This window comes from Cydia pomonella, chromosome 6 (genome assembly GCF_033807575.1).
Source record: "Cydia pomonella isolate Wapato2018A chromosome 6, ilCydPomo1, whole genome shotgun sequence".
In the NCBI taxonomy this organism is placed as follows: domain Eukaryota; kingdom Metazoa; phylum Arthropoda; class Insecta; order Lepidoptera; family Tortricidae; genus Cydia; species Cydia pomonella.
In genome coordinates, this window is record NC_084708.1 from 4,475,120 (window position 1) to 4,488,336 (window position 13,217).

At 39.4% G+C, this 13,217-nt stretch overlaps 1 protein-coding gene across 1 annotated transcript; it reads left to right on the forward strand.

Annotated features, from left to right (window-relative positions):
- The first annotated feature begins 35 nt into the window (after positions 1-35).
- Positions 36-10,965, forward strand: LOC133518752 (probable peroxisomal acyl-coenzyme A oxidase 1). The gene is made up of 13 exons (XM_061852435.1): positions 36-909; positions 1,607-1,775; positions 2,107-2,275; positions 2,793-2,916; positions 3,559-3,803; positions 4,644-4,804; positions 5,754-5,916; positions 6,390-6,580; positions 7,033-7,176; positions 7,653-7,758; positions 8,053-8,205; positions 9,087-9,203; positions 10,768-10,965. Exons 1-13 carry the CDS (start codon positions 786-788, stop codon positions 10,909-10,911), a joined length of 2,010 nt encoding a protein of 669 aa, XP_061708419.1. The 5' UTR covers positions 36-785; the 3' UTR covers positions 10,912-10,965.
- Positions 10,966-13,217: the final 2,252 nt, after the last annotated feature.

Below are 13,217 nucleotides of genomic sequence, written 5' to 3' on the forward strand. Positions count from 1 at the left end.
GTACCTACCCTGTCTGTCAGCCAAACTAAAGAATATGATACATATAACAAAATTGGAAAATAAGTAGATAATGACGCTGCGAATTCAAGCAAAGGCGCTGGTAGTAGTAGGATACATTTAAGACTGGGTGGACCGTCCAGCACCTTCGTGGGGGGAATTGTGTTTTCTAATAAACCAATTCATTTATGTTTAAATCAGTATATTAATATTATTCCCCAACTTTTGGTCTTTGTCACATAGTTTTATTTTGTTTATTTTTGCTTTATCAATTAAACGGCAAATGGTGTGGCCATATTTTTCCATTTAGGCGATAAAGTCAAAAGTAAGTAATATAAAACTATATCACATAGGTCAAAAATTGGTGAATAATCATGACAACAATATTAAAATACTGCTTTATACTGAAATTAATTAATTAATTACAAAACATAATTCCCCCAATAAGGGCGCCACTGGACAGTCGACCCAGTCAAGCATGGTATTCTTATTTTGAAAATAGAAGTGTAGTTTATAGACGTCTAAAATGAGAAATCATAAAGTAACTATTTAATTGAAAATAAACTAGGTAAACAAAAATCCCTGAAGTTTGACCTTCGCACCCTAATCGAAACAATTGTCATTCATGTTAATTACGAAGTTAATTCAAGGAAATTTACATTAGGATACATTCCGTCATCGACATTAGTATTGAAAACATTCGTGCTTAAAACCAAACTGAAAAAGTTTGTCGAAATATATTGATCGTTCATATTTTGAAACGTATAAGTCTTGAATTCTGTGCAAAAATGGCTGAGGTTGCAGTGAATGAAGATTTGATTAGAGAAAGGAAAAAGTGTAATTTCAATATCGAAGAACTGACGTATATCATAGACGGAGGAAGAGAAAGGACTGAGGATAGAAGGAGTATAGGTAGGTACTTCGTGTACTCACTAATTTTATTTCTATAGAAATAGGTATACAATAGCTAACTTACATTACCACTTAAAGTGACGTTTGAAAAAATAAATAAATATTATAGGACATTATTATACAAAGTGAACTTAGTCACCATTGTAAGCTCAATAAGGCTTATTGTAGATACCTAGACAACGATAAATACTTAAATACATAGAAAACACCTATGACTCTGGAAGAAATATCCGCAGTCATAAGTAGTAAGATTCGTGTATCAGCGGCACTTATACCTAATCATTAATTTGCAAAGATTTTGAAGAAATTCATTCTTCTTAATGCATTCACTGTCAGGAAACGTGATTTCGTATGACAGTGAACGCATATATGCGTGTGCATAATGTGTCAATCAATAGGCACAAGTCGTCGAGTTGCGGAAACCTGCCCGTGCTACATACAATACAATAATAAATAGTAGCTCGGATATATACGAGTACTCGTATAACTCTGGCTTAGGCCAATGATAATGATGGTAATAAGATGAATGAATTAACAATGATGTCAATGATACTAAATCGCTTGATCCTTGTTTGTTCTAGATTTGAAAAGTGAGTTTACGATACGCAGATAATGCATTCACTGTCATACAAAATCACGCCCTCTGACAGTGAATGCGTTAAAATATCTATAGTGATTTCTAACACGGTTGTTACAGAAAGCATTGCATTTAAGAAAGAACATCTAGAAGTAGTAAATAAAGGCCCTCCAGAGGAATGCCTTAGCTTGAAGGAGCGATATGAGAAAGCGATCGAGAAGTCCTGCCTATTTGCAGTCTTGTTCAAGAACTTCGTCACTACTGGCGATGTAGATATTGAAACTATTGGGTAAGACTGGAAAACCTTCAGAGTTATGTGTGGAGTACGCTGATTTCCTTGTGTTTGCGCGTGACATGACTCAATAGCTGAGCAGTATATGGTTCAAACCGAATAAGGGAGTATGTGTGCGTGCGAAGTCAGTTTTGAATGTGGCGTTCCATGCCTAAAGGGTCCTTATGCTCCATGTGCATCAGAACCATTCTCTATGAAAAACCAAATGTCTTAGCGACCTTAACTCTGTCGGTAAACTATGTAGCAAAACCCTGTTTGTCTCAACTTATGCGATTGATGTTTTAGGCTCTGTAAATCGAAAGTATATATTACATTAAATTAATTTCAGGTCATCCTTTCTCCGGAGAACAGCAGACGCTTACTTAAACGAGCAGTCCCCATTCGCTGTTCACTTGGGCATGTTTGTGACCACAATCTTGGGTCAGGGCACGCCAGACCAGCAGGCAGAGTGGCTACCTAGTGCTTTGGACATGCAGATTGTTGGCACGTACGCTCAGGTAAGTAACACTTAGAGATATAATAGTCCCATGAGACTCACAGATACATCAAAAGCTTTGGAACCGTGTCTCTCTCGTACTTTAGGTCGAATATTGCTTGACATGTTTCGACCGTTCTGTTTGAAGGATCTTCGATAGAATGCCTGTCAGAGCCCGGCGCAAAACTATATGCGTTCTGCTAGCCCGGCTTCTCAAAGCACGCGGCTATACTTAATATGTTGTTTCTTTTAACTCCTTTGAACCGATTGTTCGAGGAGACAAGATCTTGTTCGAAACTACGTCAGCATGTCAATAATAAGGAAATCTTTATTTTGATCCCTTTCTAGTAGCTCCTTCGTTTGAGGATTGTGAATAAAACGCGTAGAGGTCACACGCCATATCCACATGTCTGTCGATCTAAGCGAACTAGAATAGGTCATTTTGCAGTCAGCGATCATCCCCGCATATTCGAGGATAATATAACAAAATAATCGCTCAGTCTGGGACTAAATAAAATGTGCTTGAACATCTGTTTTAGACTGAATTGGGCCACGGCACGTTCATCCGAGGGCTAGAGACGACGGCGACCTACGACCCCGAGACGGAGCAGTTCGTGCTGCACACGCCCACGCTCTCTGCTCATAAGTGGTGGCCTGGTGGATGTAAGTATTATTTATAGATAGCTGAGTACATAGTAAAATACTTACCTGCGCTAGTATAGCGGTCAATGTAGCTGTTTAGCTACTAAGAACTCAGCAGATTATCCAAGAGTTTTCTGAAACATTCTAACAAGGCACGTTGGTTAGTCTATCAGCGGCTATAATAGATATAATAAGAATAATTCTTATTTAGACGATTTTATTTTAAGCTCATCAAGTAATGCGCATCAGCTCATCTTGGATCAGCGATTTAGGGCTATAGTTCCAAAGTGAGCCGGGAACTTCACAGTCCACTTACTTCATAATCTTCATATCATATTGTGGCCCTAGTGCACTCTGTGTGTGAGGTCTCTGGACTCTCTGGTAGTTTAGGTGTATAAGGGCATAAGTGTTACGTGGAACTTACACCCCTTTACACCTGCGCTGCCAGAGACTTGTACCCTTTTTCACTAGGGCCACAGATTTATAGGTACACACACTTTCTTGACCCATTTAAGGTTCAAGCTAATTTTGTAGTCATTACTAAGGCTATGACATCTCAAATCTAAAGTACTTAATCCCGAAATGGCTCAACAATTAAAGTCCATGTCAGTACCTATACTACGAATTTTAACCAAGATATATGATTTTTTTTATATTTTTTAGTGGGAAAAACAGCCAACCACGCCGTTGTCATAGCCCAGCTGTACACTAAAGGCGAGTGCCATGGAACTCATCCTTTCATAGTCCAGATTCGTGACAGGGAGACCCATATGCCGCTACCTGGAATCAGGGTGGGGGAGATTGGTCCAAGGATGGGGTACATTAATGCTGACAACGGCTTCCTGGGTTTCGACCACTTTAGGATACCCAGGGAGAATATGCTGATGAAAAATGCTCAGGTTTTGAAGGTGAGACTTTAGTGTTTTTCTGACGACGAATCTGTCGGTCACGTGACCTGTCGCGAGTGTAACATTTTCTCCCCATCACAAAAAGTGTTTTCACTGAAAAAATCATATGCAAAAATATCAAACATTGAACATTGTTGGCGATTAGAAACAAAGTATTTTTTACATTTCAAATATTGTTAACGATGTGCTGATATTCCGAGAAACAGAAAACGATTATCAGGCCTGAATTCGGGCCCGATATCGGGAAGTGTGGATGTAATTGGCTCTTCAGAATCGGCTCTTAACAACACGATGATTATTATGAGTCAGAAGTCAATGTGTTTTTTATAAACCCACATAAATAATCATTTTGCATTATTATAATTTTACACTTACAGGTGTCTTCGACTATCTTATCAAGCATAACATTTTTAATGCATGTACGAGTGTATTAACGTAATACCCAATTATCTATAAAAGGATAATGTATTTTCAGTATAGGTATTATGTGTCCTATCTTGTGATACGAGTATACCGCATTATGTAATTAACTACATGGTTGCATAAGATTTTTTTTCACACACTGTGTCCTTATACTAGGCGTTTTTGCTTAGGCTTCTTCTATCTTTATCACGCACTAGCAATTTAGCACGCTATTGCGTTAGGATAGTTCCTATTATATATAAATTCATGAGCTGGCGCGAGATTTGTACTGAACTGTCAATATTTTCATAGAAAATCCGGGCCGGCTTTCGTAAATCGACCTATATCCATGATTCCTATACATGGATTTGATATGGATATAGAGTAGCGGAAAAAGATCAGTCATATTGTGATTTTTCTGTAAAAAACATATTTCAGGATGGAACTTACGTAAAGAAGTCTCACAAGAAGATGACATACGGCACGATGGTTTTCATCCGTGTGATTCTAGTCAACGATGCAGCTTTCAACTTGGCGAAAGCAGTCACTATAGCTGTACGCTACTCCGCTGTCAGGAGACAATGTCAGCCTAACCCCGAGTAGGTACATTTTTAACCCCCGGCGCAAAAAGAGGGGGTGCTATAATTTGACCGCTATGTGTGTGTTTGTCTGTCTGTCTGTGACAACGTAGGTCTTAAACGGGTTAACCGATTTCGATACGTTTTTTTCAATTTGAAAGTGGGTTTCTAACGGTGGGCTCTTAGATATGTTTTATCAAAATCGATTCATGGCGTTAATGGTTTTTTTTAAATCAACCCATGACTATGTGTTTGTAGTTTGTTATGACACTTTTAAGTTGCTAGCTGTTTGCTATTTCCCGGTGCTTTATAGTCTGTTAATAAAGTTAAAAAATGTTATGTATTTATTGATTGGAAATAACTTTCGCTTTTAAGAGTTGATTCTAGCGCTTGAGAAAGTCTAAGTTATTTATATCTGATGAGAATTAGCTCCTCACGATGGTTGTCTGTTTTGATATAAAAAAAAACTGTATGTATAAGCAGAACATTTCTACTTCCTAGTATCTATAGTGCTTGACTTCTTTCCCATATCTAATCACAAATGCCATCAAAATCTATAGCCATGCATGTAAAAATATAGCGGTGATACATTGAACCAAATACTGTGTAGATACTATTCTTACTACATATGTTGATCCTGTGAGCCGTGCCTCTCGATCTACCTCTGAATTACCCTTGCACTTTTTAATTTTACTAGTGCGAATGCGAAGGCGATGAACTGTACCAGTGAGGTGGGTTCATGTTATCGAGCTAAATAATTGGCTGATACCTATGCTTACAAATCATAACATTCTCGAGGTTTTCTCCAAGGACTCCTGTAATGGGGTTCTTCAAAAAAGGAGTGCACAGGTTTTTAAGGAGTCGGAAACGTGCATGAGACACTCCTGGAGTTGCGGGCGTCCATAAGCTACGGTGGCAACTTAACTTCAGGCGTGGTATAAAAAACCGTAATCTTTCCAAACATTCCCAGCGCTCCCGAACCTCAGATCCTGGACTACATAACGCAGCAGCACAAGCTGTTCATTGGTATCGCAACAGCACATGCACTGCAGCTCACCAGCGCTTGGTTGTGGACTACCTTCGCCGCCGTGCAGGCCGATATGAGAGAGGGAAACGTGGATAATTTGCCAGAGGTTTGCAGTTACGCAAGCATTCTTTCCTTTAATACCTGCAAAATATACATGCATAGACGTTAATAATGCCGAATTAAAACATTTTGATGCCATGGCGCCTCTCTCTTTCCGGGGTCATCCAACAGATTCGATCAATCCTTGAGAATTTGGTGCCCCCCTAAAGGTGGTGCCCCTACTTTGTTTGCTTATTGGTTAATCTGACACTGGCTTACTGGCTAGGAGTTAAAATTTTCTGTGGTGGAGATTTTTACCAAATGCCTCCCTCATGGAACCCCATAACGACCGACTGTGTGGTGATCTCATACAACGGTTCCTTATAATCTTAATCAAGTTCTGTTAATTTGCGCATCGCCTTTTCAAGCCAAGCGTACGCTTGCAACAAAGCAGCTATGTTAACGACCTTAGTTCTCTTGTCGGTCTTCTCATGTCTAAATTGATTTCGCAGAGAAACACTGAGGACATTTTTCTTCCAGCTCCACGCTTTATCCAGCTGCCTTAAAGCACTCAGCACATCAGACTCTTTAGTTCTCATAGAGCAGTGTCGCTTTGCGTGTGGTGGCCACGGATACATGCTGTCCTCCCGTCTACCGACCTTGTACGGCTACGTGTCGGGAATCCGGACCAATGAGGGAGACTACACTATCTTGATGCTGCAGTGTGCAAGGTACTCGAAATACTAGTGTATATTTTATACGGCGCAATAAAAAAGATCTTTATCTTAAGAGCAATAAAAAAATAATTTCCTCCTCCGTTTTTTTCGTTGGTTAAAAAATAACCGACTCCATAAAACAATTAAATGTCATCGGTTTCTGGTTTTTCTCAGCAGTTCCACTTTACCAAATGGTCATTTCAGAGAGCAAAAACCCTACCTACTATAAAAATACTAAAAACACTATGGCTGGTTAAAGATTTCCCGAAATATTTCCAGAACGAATTCTAGACTGGAAAATTGGGTGGGATAAATAGTGAAAGTAACTGCGAAAGTACCTATATTAATTAATTAATTCAGTTTTAGAGAAGTTGCGGATCATACATATAAAAAAAAACTAATTGCGAACCTTTGCAATTTTGAAGCAGTAATAATACATTTAATTAAGAAGCTCTTGTCCTTTACAGGTTTTTAGTAAAGGCTTTTGAACAGACGGAAGCTGGGAACACTGTGTCGCCTACCGTCTCGTACTTATCTCAAACAGCCTCCGTGGGTAGCTGGGATCCTTCATTGGAAGGAATTGTATCATCGTTCCAAAGACTTGCTAAGGGGTAAGGACAATGTGACTGAAACTTTATTTATTAAACATTATATCTCAATACATGAAAGTACAAACGGCTGAATTAATGCCAGAAGGCATTCTCTACCGTCAACTATGGTCTAAATCGAAAAACCGAAAGATTGACTTTGTGACAGAAATGAATCATTTTTTTTTCTATTGTGTTTACGAGAAGACATTGCGCACAAGATAACTTGCTTAGCGCGGCATAGGTACAATGGTCCAGTAGATATTTAAAAATTAGATTGAGCCGCGTAAATAAATTGTCCAGACAGTTTAAACTCGACCTGCTTTAGGTATGTCAGAAGGTTGAAATGTAAAAGATTATCATAATAGTCATAATATTCAAGTTTTATAATTATAACTCGAACAAGTTGATAATACGTTGGGTCGGCAGGTGACTTGGTGAAACGAGTAATTCAAGGTAACCTTGACAATAAACGATTGTATAATCGTTTTGTTCCGTAGGAAGATCTCTGCGGCTGTGACCAGCATTCGAAGAAGAGTGGAGAGTGGTATGACCTACGAAGACGCCTGGCAGCTGTCGACGGTCCAGTTAGTGGCTTCAGCCGAGGTATGTAAACCACATAAGTACCTTCTTAGGATGCATCACGGTACTAGACTCACATACCTTATCTATTTTGGAATTCAGAAATTTCAATTTCGAAATGTGTAGGTCCCGTACCTTTGTTTTTTTAATTTAGCTTCATTCCTTGCAGCTTGGACAAATGATCAGGGATAATAGCATATCCAGAAAACCTCTTAGAGAAACCATCATCTGAGCCATCAATTTTTGTCTGCATCAAACCAGTCGCAAATGTCACAATAAACGTCCATCCCTTAACTGGTTGTTATATTTTTGATCCAGGCCCACTGTCGCGCCGTCATCTGCAGCGCCTACTGGAGTGAGACACAACGCCTCACTGCATCGTCGTCGGCAAACGTCAGAGCCGTAATGCAACAGCTGGCTTCTCTCTACATAACTTACTGGGCTTTGGAGAGGACTGGAGATTTGTTGAGGGTAAGTTTGTCGCCAAACTAGACACATAGCGCTGTAATCTGCTCATATTGGAGCGAAACCTGTCTGTCTGGCCTGTCTGCATCGTCGTCAGCTCACGTCAGAGCCGTCAAGCATTAGCTAGCTTCTCTCTACATCACTTATTTAGTGAGCTTTGGAGAGGACTGGATAGTGATTGCCGGTAAATATTTGTTGGTAAACCAGACAGAGACAACACCCTCATGTGCTGGCTTCTCTCTTAACTTACTGGGCTTTGGAGAGAACTAGAGATTTATTGTGGATTGTGGGCAACTATTTATCATGGGATCGTCGCGTTGCGTCTATTTCGCGTAGTGAGGTGCACAGCACATATTAGACTAGACACAGGGTCTGACTGCGCTGTTATCTATAAACGTCAGGTTAGTCATAGATTGGCTTCCATATACGAGGTCTACTGGGCACTGGAGTTGTGTTGGAAGAGGGGCAACATCGGATTTTAACTTATTGATAGCTCTCGTAACTCGTAAGTTTTGTTTGACGATATGGCCTCGTCGGTAGTGATCGACCCTGCCTATGAAGCCGTTGGTTTGAATCCCGGTAAGGACATTTATTTGTGTGATGAGCACAAATATTTGTTCCCGAGTCATGTGTCCGTGTTTTTCTATGCATTTAAGTTATGGATATACTCACAACATAAGCCTTCTTGAGCTTACAGTGGTACGTGCTTAGTCATTTTGTGTAAAAATGACTTATAATATTTTTTTATTTATTTACGTATTCGATATTTTTGAAAAACGTTTCATGTTCTGCAGTCACAATCACAAGTATGGTGCTATGGTATATGACAATCCGTATTGATAATTCGCTCGATACAGCGGATGCTAATTTTCTTAATTTGTTTGTAGTATTGCAGCATCAGCGAAGATGACATCGTAAGCCTGCAACAGCGGTATGAAGAGTTATTAGCGCTCATCAGACCAAATGCTGTTGGACTAGTCGACGCCTTTGATATCAGAGATGAGGTAACTTCGTATTCTAATCTTACCTACTCTTCCACAAGGCTTAAATAAAATCAGTAATCCTTTAATCCTACTAATATTGTAAATAACTAAATATACCTACATATTACAACTCGATAAACCAAGATATTACCAAGTGCGATCAGGTCAAATCCAAAGTGCACCACTTATCTTCCACTCAGTTACACCACGTCACCACGTCAGTTAAATGCCATACTGGCCATATTGAAAATGTCATAAGTACTATGTAGGTAAGAAACATTAGATATGCATGCGTCCGTGAGGGATAGAACATACCAAAGAGTAAAGTAAGTATGTAGTGAGACTATGACAAGTAGTCAAGGACAAACAATAAGAGCGCTTTGTCTGCTACTCCTACTGAAAGTTCCATAAGAGCATCTCCCTCCCCCATTTCAAATCTATATTAATGTACCTCTATGGTAAGGAACAAGAGGAAGGTTTGAGGAAGTTATACCAAACGCCGAAAATTTTTGGTAAAAAAGAACGTCATTTCATTTAGCTTTCAATGTCAGTTTCAATTTGATTTCAAATAATTATGAAAGTGTAAAATTTCAGGGGTATTTGACGAGTAATATGAAATACTCGTCAAAATAACATCATTATTTCGATTATTATTGAAAGAAATTGTTACCAAGTTTACGGAGGGTTCAATTTGGAATAAAGATAAATAATCTACACTACAATAACCACAATGGCACCATCATCAGCACCACACCGCAATGTATTTTACGCTGTTGCTGCTACTCGAGTCAGCAGTTTAAGTCGGGTAAAATATTTAAAACGAGCTAACCGTGCTTTGGCATGAAATCCAATGGCCATTCCCTGGACAGGGAACATGGGACATGAGTCCTATTACCTACTGTTCTTTCCCATACGTATGTCATATTGCAGCGGGAACAAAGTTTTCTAAATCGAGAGTCTTTAGGCAAGTAGGTAGCATTTCTTAGATGCTACCACGATGTTACGTTCCTTGTCTGGTTCGTCTATCTAGGTAGGTAGTAGTAGTGGCGATGGATCATCTGATGTAATTATTCGACTGCTGTGGCACCTGATGAAAGGATGTAATGAGCATAGCGTAGGCCAAGGGCCAGGGAATGCGGGCTCCGAGGGTACTCGCTCGACGCTGACCTCCATACATTTTAGAGTCAGATCAAGAAAAGTTGACAGCGAGTTCTATAGCCCAGACGGTGCAAGTGTCAAGTAAACTTCATAATTTCATAGAAGTTCGACGTTTAAAATAATCCGTGCACCGTCTGCGCTATCAAAATCGCTGCCAACTTTCGTCGGGGATAGTGCAATACCGCGTAAATAACAAATACAGTAAGGTCCAATTACCTTGTACATTGTTTGAATTTCGAACTCTTTCGACTTTGTTAGTTACGCGGTATTGCACTATCCCCGACGTTATCTTGGTTTGACTCGAACCACGCGCTAGGCGCTAGCGACAAAAATGCCAGGAGTGCACGCCCGGAGCGTGCCTTTCCTGACAAGGTGTTTTTTTTCTGACTGTTGCCTGTTCTTATAGTGATCTCTCGCCTATCTTCAGATCCTGCAATCAACCCTAGGCGCGTACGACGGCCGCGTGTACGAGCGGCTGATGGCGGAAGCCCAGAAGACTCCGCTCAACGCCGAGCCTGTGAACAAGAGCTTCCATACGCACTTCAAGCCCTTCATGCAGGGGAAACTGTGAAATTGTAACTGTGAACGAATTGTGACGTCATTAAAGTTTTGGTAGTGAAAGTTAGCAATGTATTTATTAATTACATGTAATCTAACCCATGTTCTAACACATTTATGCATAATAGGTGACTCTAGTGCTCTTGGTGGCTTTTTAAAGACCAATTTGATGAAAGAAAGAATGAAATTCGGGGGCGTGAAATTAATTGCGCGAGGTTTTTGTTATTGTGTAGTTGGAGGGTATTGTCAGATTTCACAAAAAAATTGCCTAAAAACATATGTATTTATTTTAATTGTATGTAGTAATTTTCTCGCCTTATTTATTCTAGAAATAAAACTCGTGATATGTGCCGAGACTACCCGCGTGCGGCTCATGAACACATCAAAGAGAGTTTATAATATGTGTCTAGCTAAAGCAGTGTATTATGGAAGGTCATCAAAAAACCTTAAATAGATGGCGCTACAATACCTAGAATACTTGAAAGAAAAATCAAATCATAGATAGCGCACTTCAATCCGTCAATAACGCCTAGGTTCTTAGCTACTCCAGCGCTACTCTAGAGAGATTTGGAACTATTATTTATAGCTGACAGCTGGACACTTTTGCAACACTTATACCGTAAGAGATTTCACTCTTCTTAAATCCATACTCCATACAGTGTATGTTTGTGTACATAAGTGTCATGTGTGATTTTTTTTTAACTCTCTTTCAGATAGTTTCAGAAACTCACATTCGTGTTATAACGCATTTCATTATGTAACAGTCACATAAACTACTATAAAGCCTAAAGTGACTATTTATAAAAATGCGCTATAATAATAATCAATAGGAGGTAAGTATATCAGCAGGGCTATGACGCTTTTGTCACCATATCATTAATCATTTTAATGCATGGATTGACGTCGAATATCTGATAAGTGATTTAATTCGGTATAAAGTCGCGAGGATAACGTTGACATGTTTTTAGGTTTGGAAAAATCAATTTTAAACTCAATGACTTAAGGCGTATTTTAATGAATAGATGATTTAATCATATTCTACCACTTATCATTATATGACATTGACAACTAAAATGTATCCATGGTTTGAGCTTTTGAAGAATCAACTCTAAACAAGTATATTTAAAGCGTATTTTCATTCATTAGACATTCAACTATTCATAGTTGGCTAAATGACATATTATCAACCTACCACTTATACATACTTATACCACAAAGTAAATAGCGGTGGCGCGCGCCGGAGCAGAGTCCGCTCAGTACAAACAAAGTGCCATTTTCGCCGCACGCAGACGTGCCATTACACACACAGACGTTACATTTACCGGCGTTCTCGGGCACTCTCGGGCAGAGCTTAGTCGGGCTGTGCGTGCGTTGCTCACTTGACGTCCCCGCCGCTACGTAGGTACCTACTATCATGTACGTCAACATGCAGTCTCTAAGGAATGTAAACATGATAAGATGTATGCAGAATTATTAGTCCAAGGATGTATGTATAAACGAATCGATGTATGTATGTCTGTAAACTTATATTACCTACTCCTTTTTAAAATTCTAAATTAATACAGAAGCAACCTTAGTGAGTCGGGCAAATTTAGGTATAGGGATCGTGCGCGTTGGAGGGTCTGCCATCTTGTGGCCTGAATCGGAACCGTAAACATGTACATGTACACGTCACGTGTTTTCTTGTACATAGTAGGTTCTGCCATCTTGTGGGCTACATCGGAACAATAAACATCACATTTACACCTCGCGCCAAAAATCTGACGGCTGCTGTGCTGCCTCCTACAGTTCATGCACGCTCCCTATGTATTTTCAAGAACGGCGAGAACGGACCTTGTGTTTATTTTTTATTTTGTGCTTATACTTAGATGTGACATTGATAGTTAAAGTTCTCCGTGGTCTTTAGCATGCTGTCGCATTACAGCATTAGTAAAATTCTACTTTGTTGCTAGTAGTCTTTGAAGTAAGCTTCATTATCGGACTGAGGTTGAGTCGGCTACAATACTTAATTCATGTAGGCTGAAATTTGGTTGTAATTTCTTATTAAGCTTAAATACGGTGGGTTTAACACGTCAAACTCTCTCACAATATGTCAAAATCAAATTAAATGTAGATACTTTAAACAAAAAAAAAAAAAATTGGTTTTCTTGTATGTACGACTTTGCCGGCTTTTTTGATTTATACATATGTCCATGGTAAATTCCATCTTTCTAGCACTAACGACCACGGAGAAAAGCCTCGGACAAACAGACAGACAGACAGACGGACATGGCGAAATTATAAGGGTTCCTAGTTGACTACGCAACCCTAAAAAGGCAA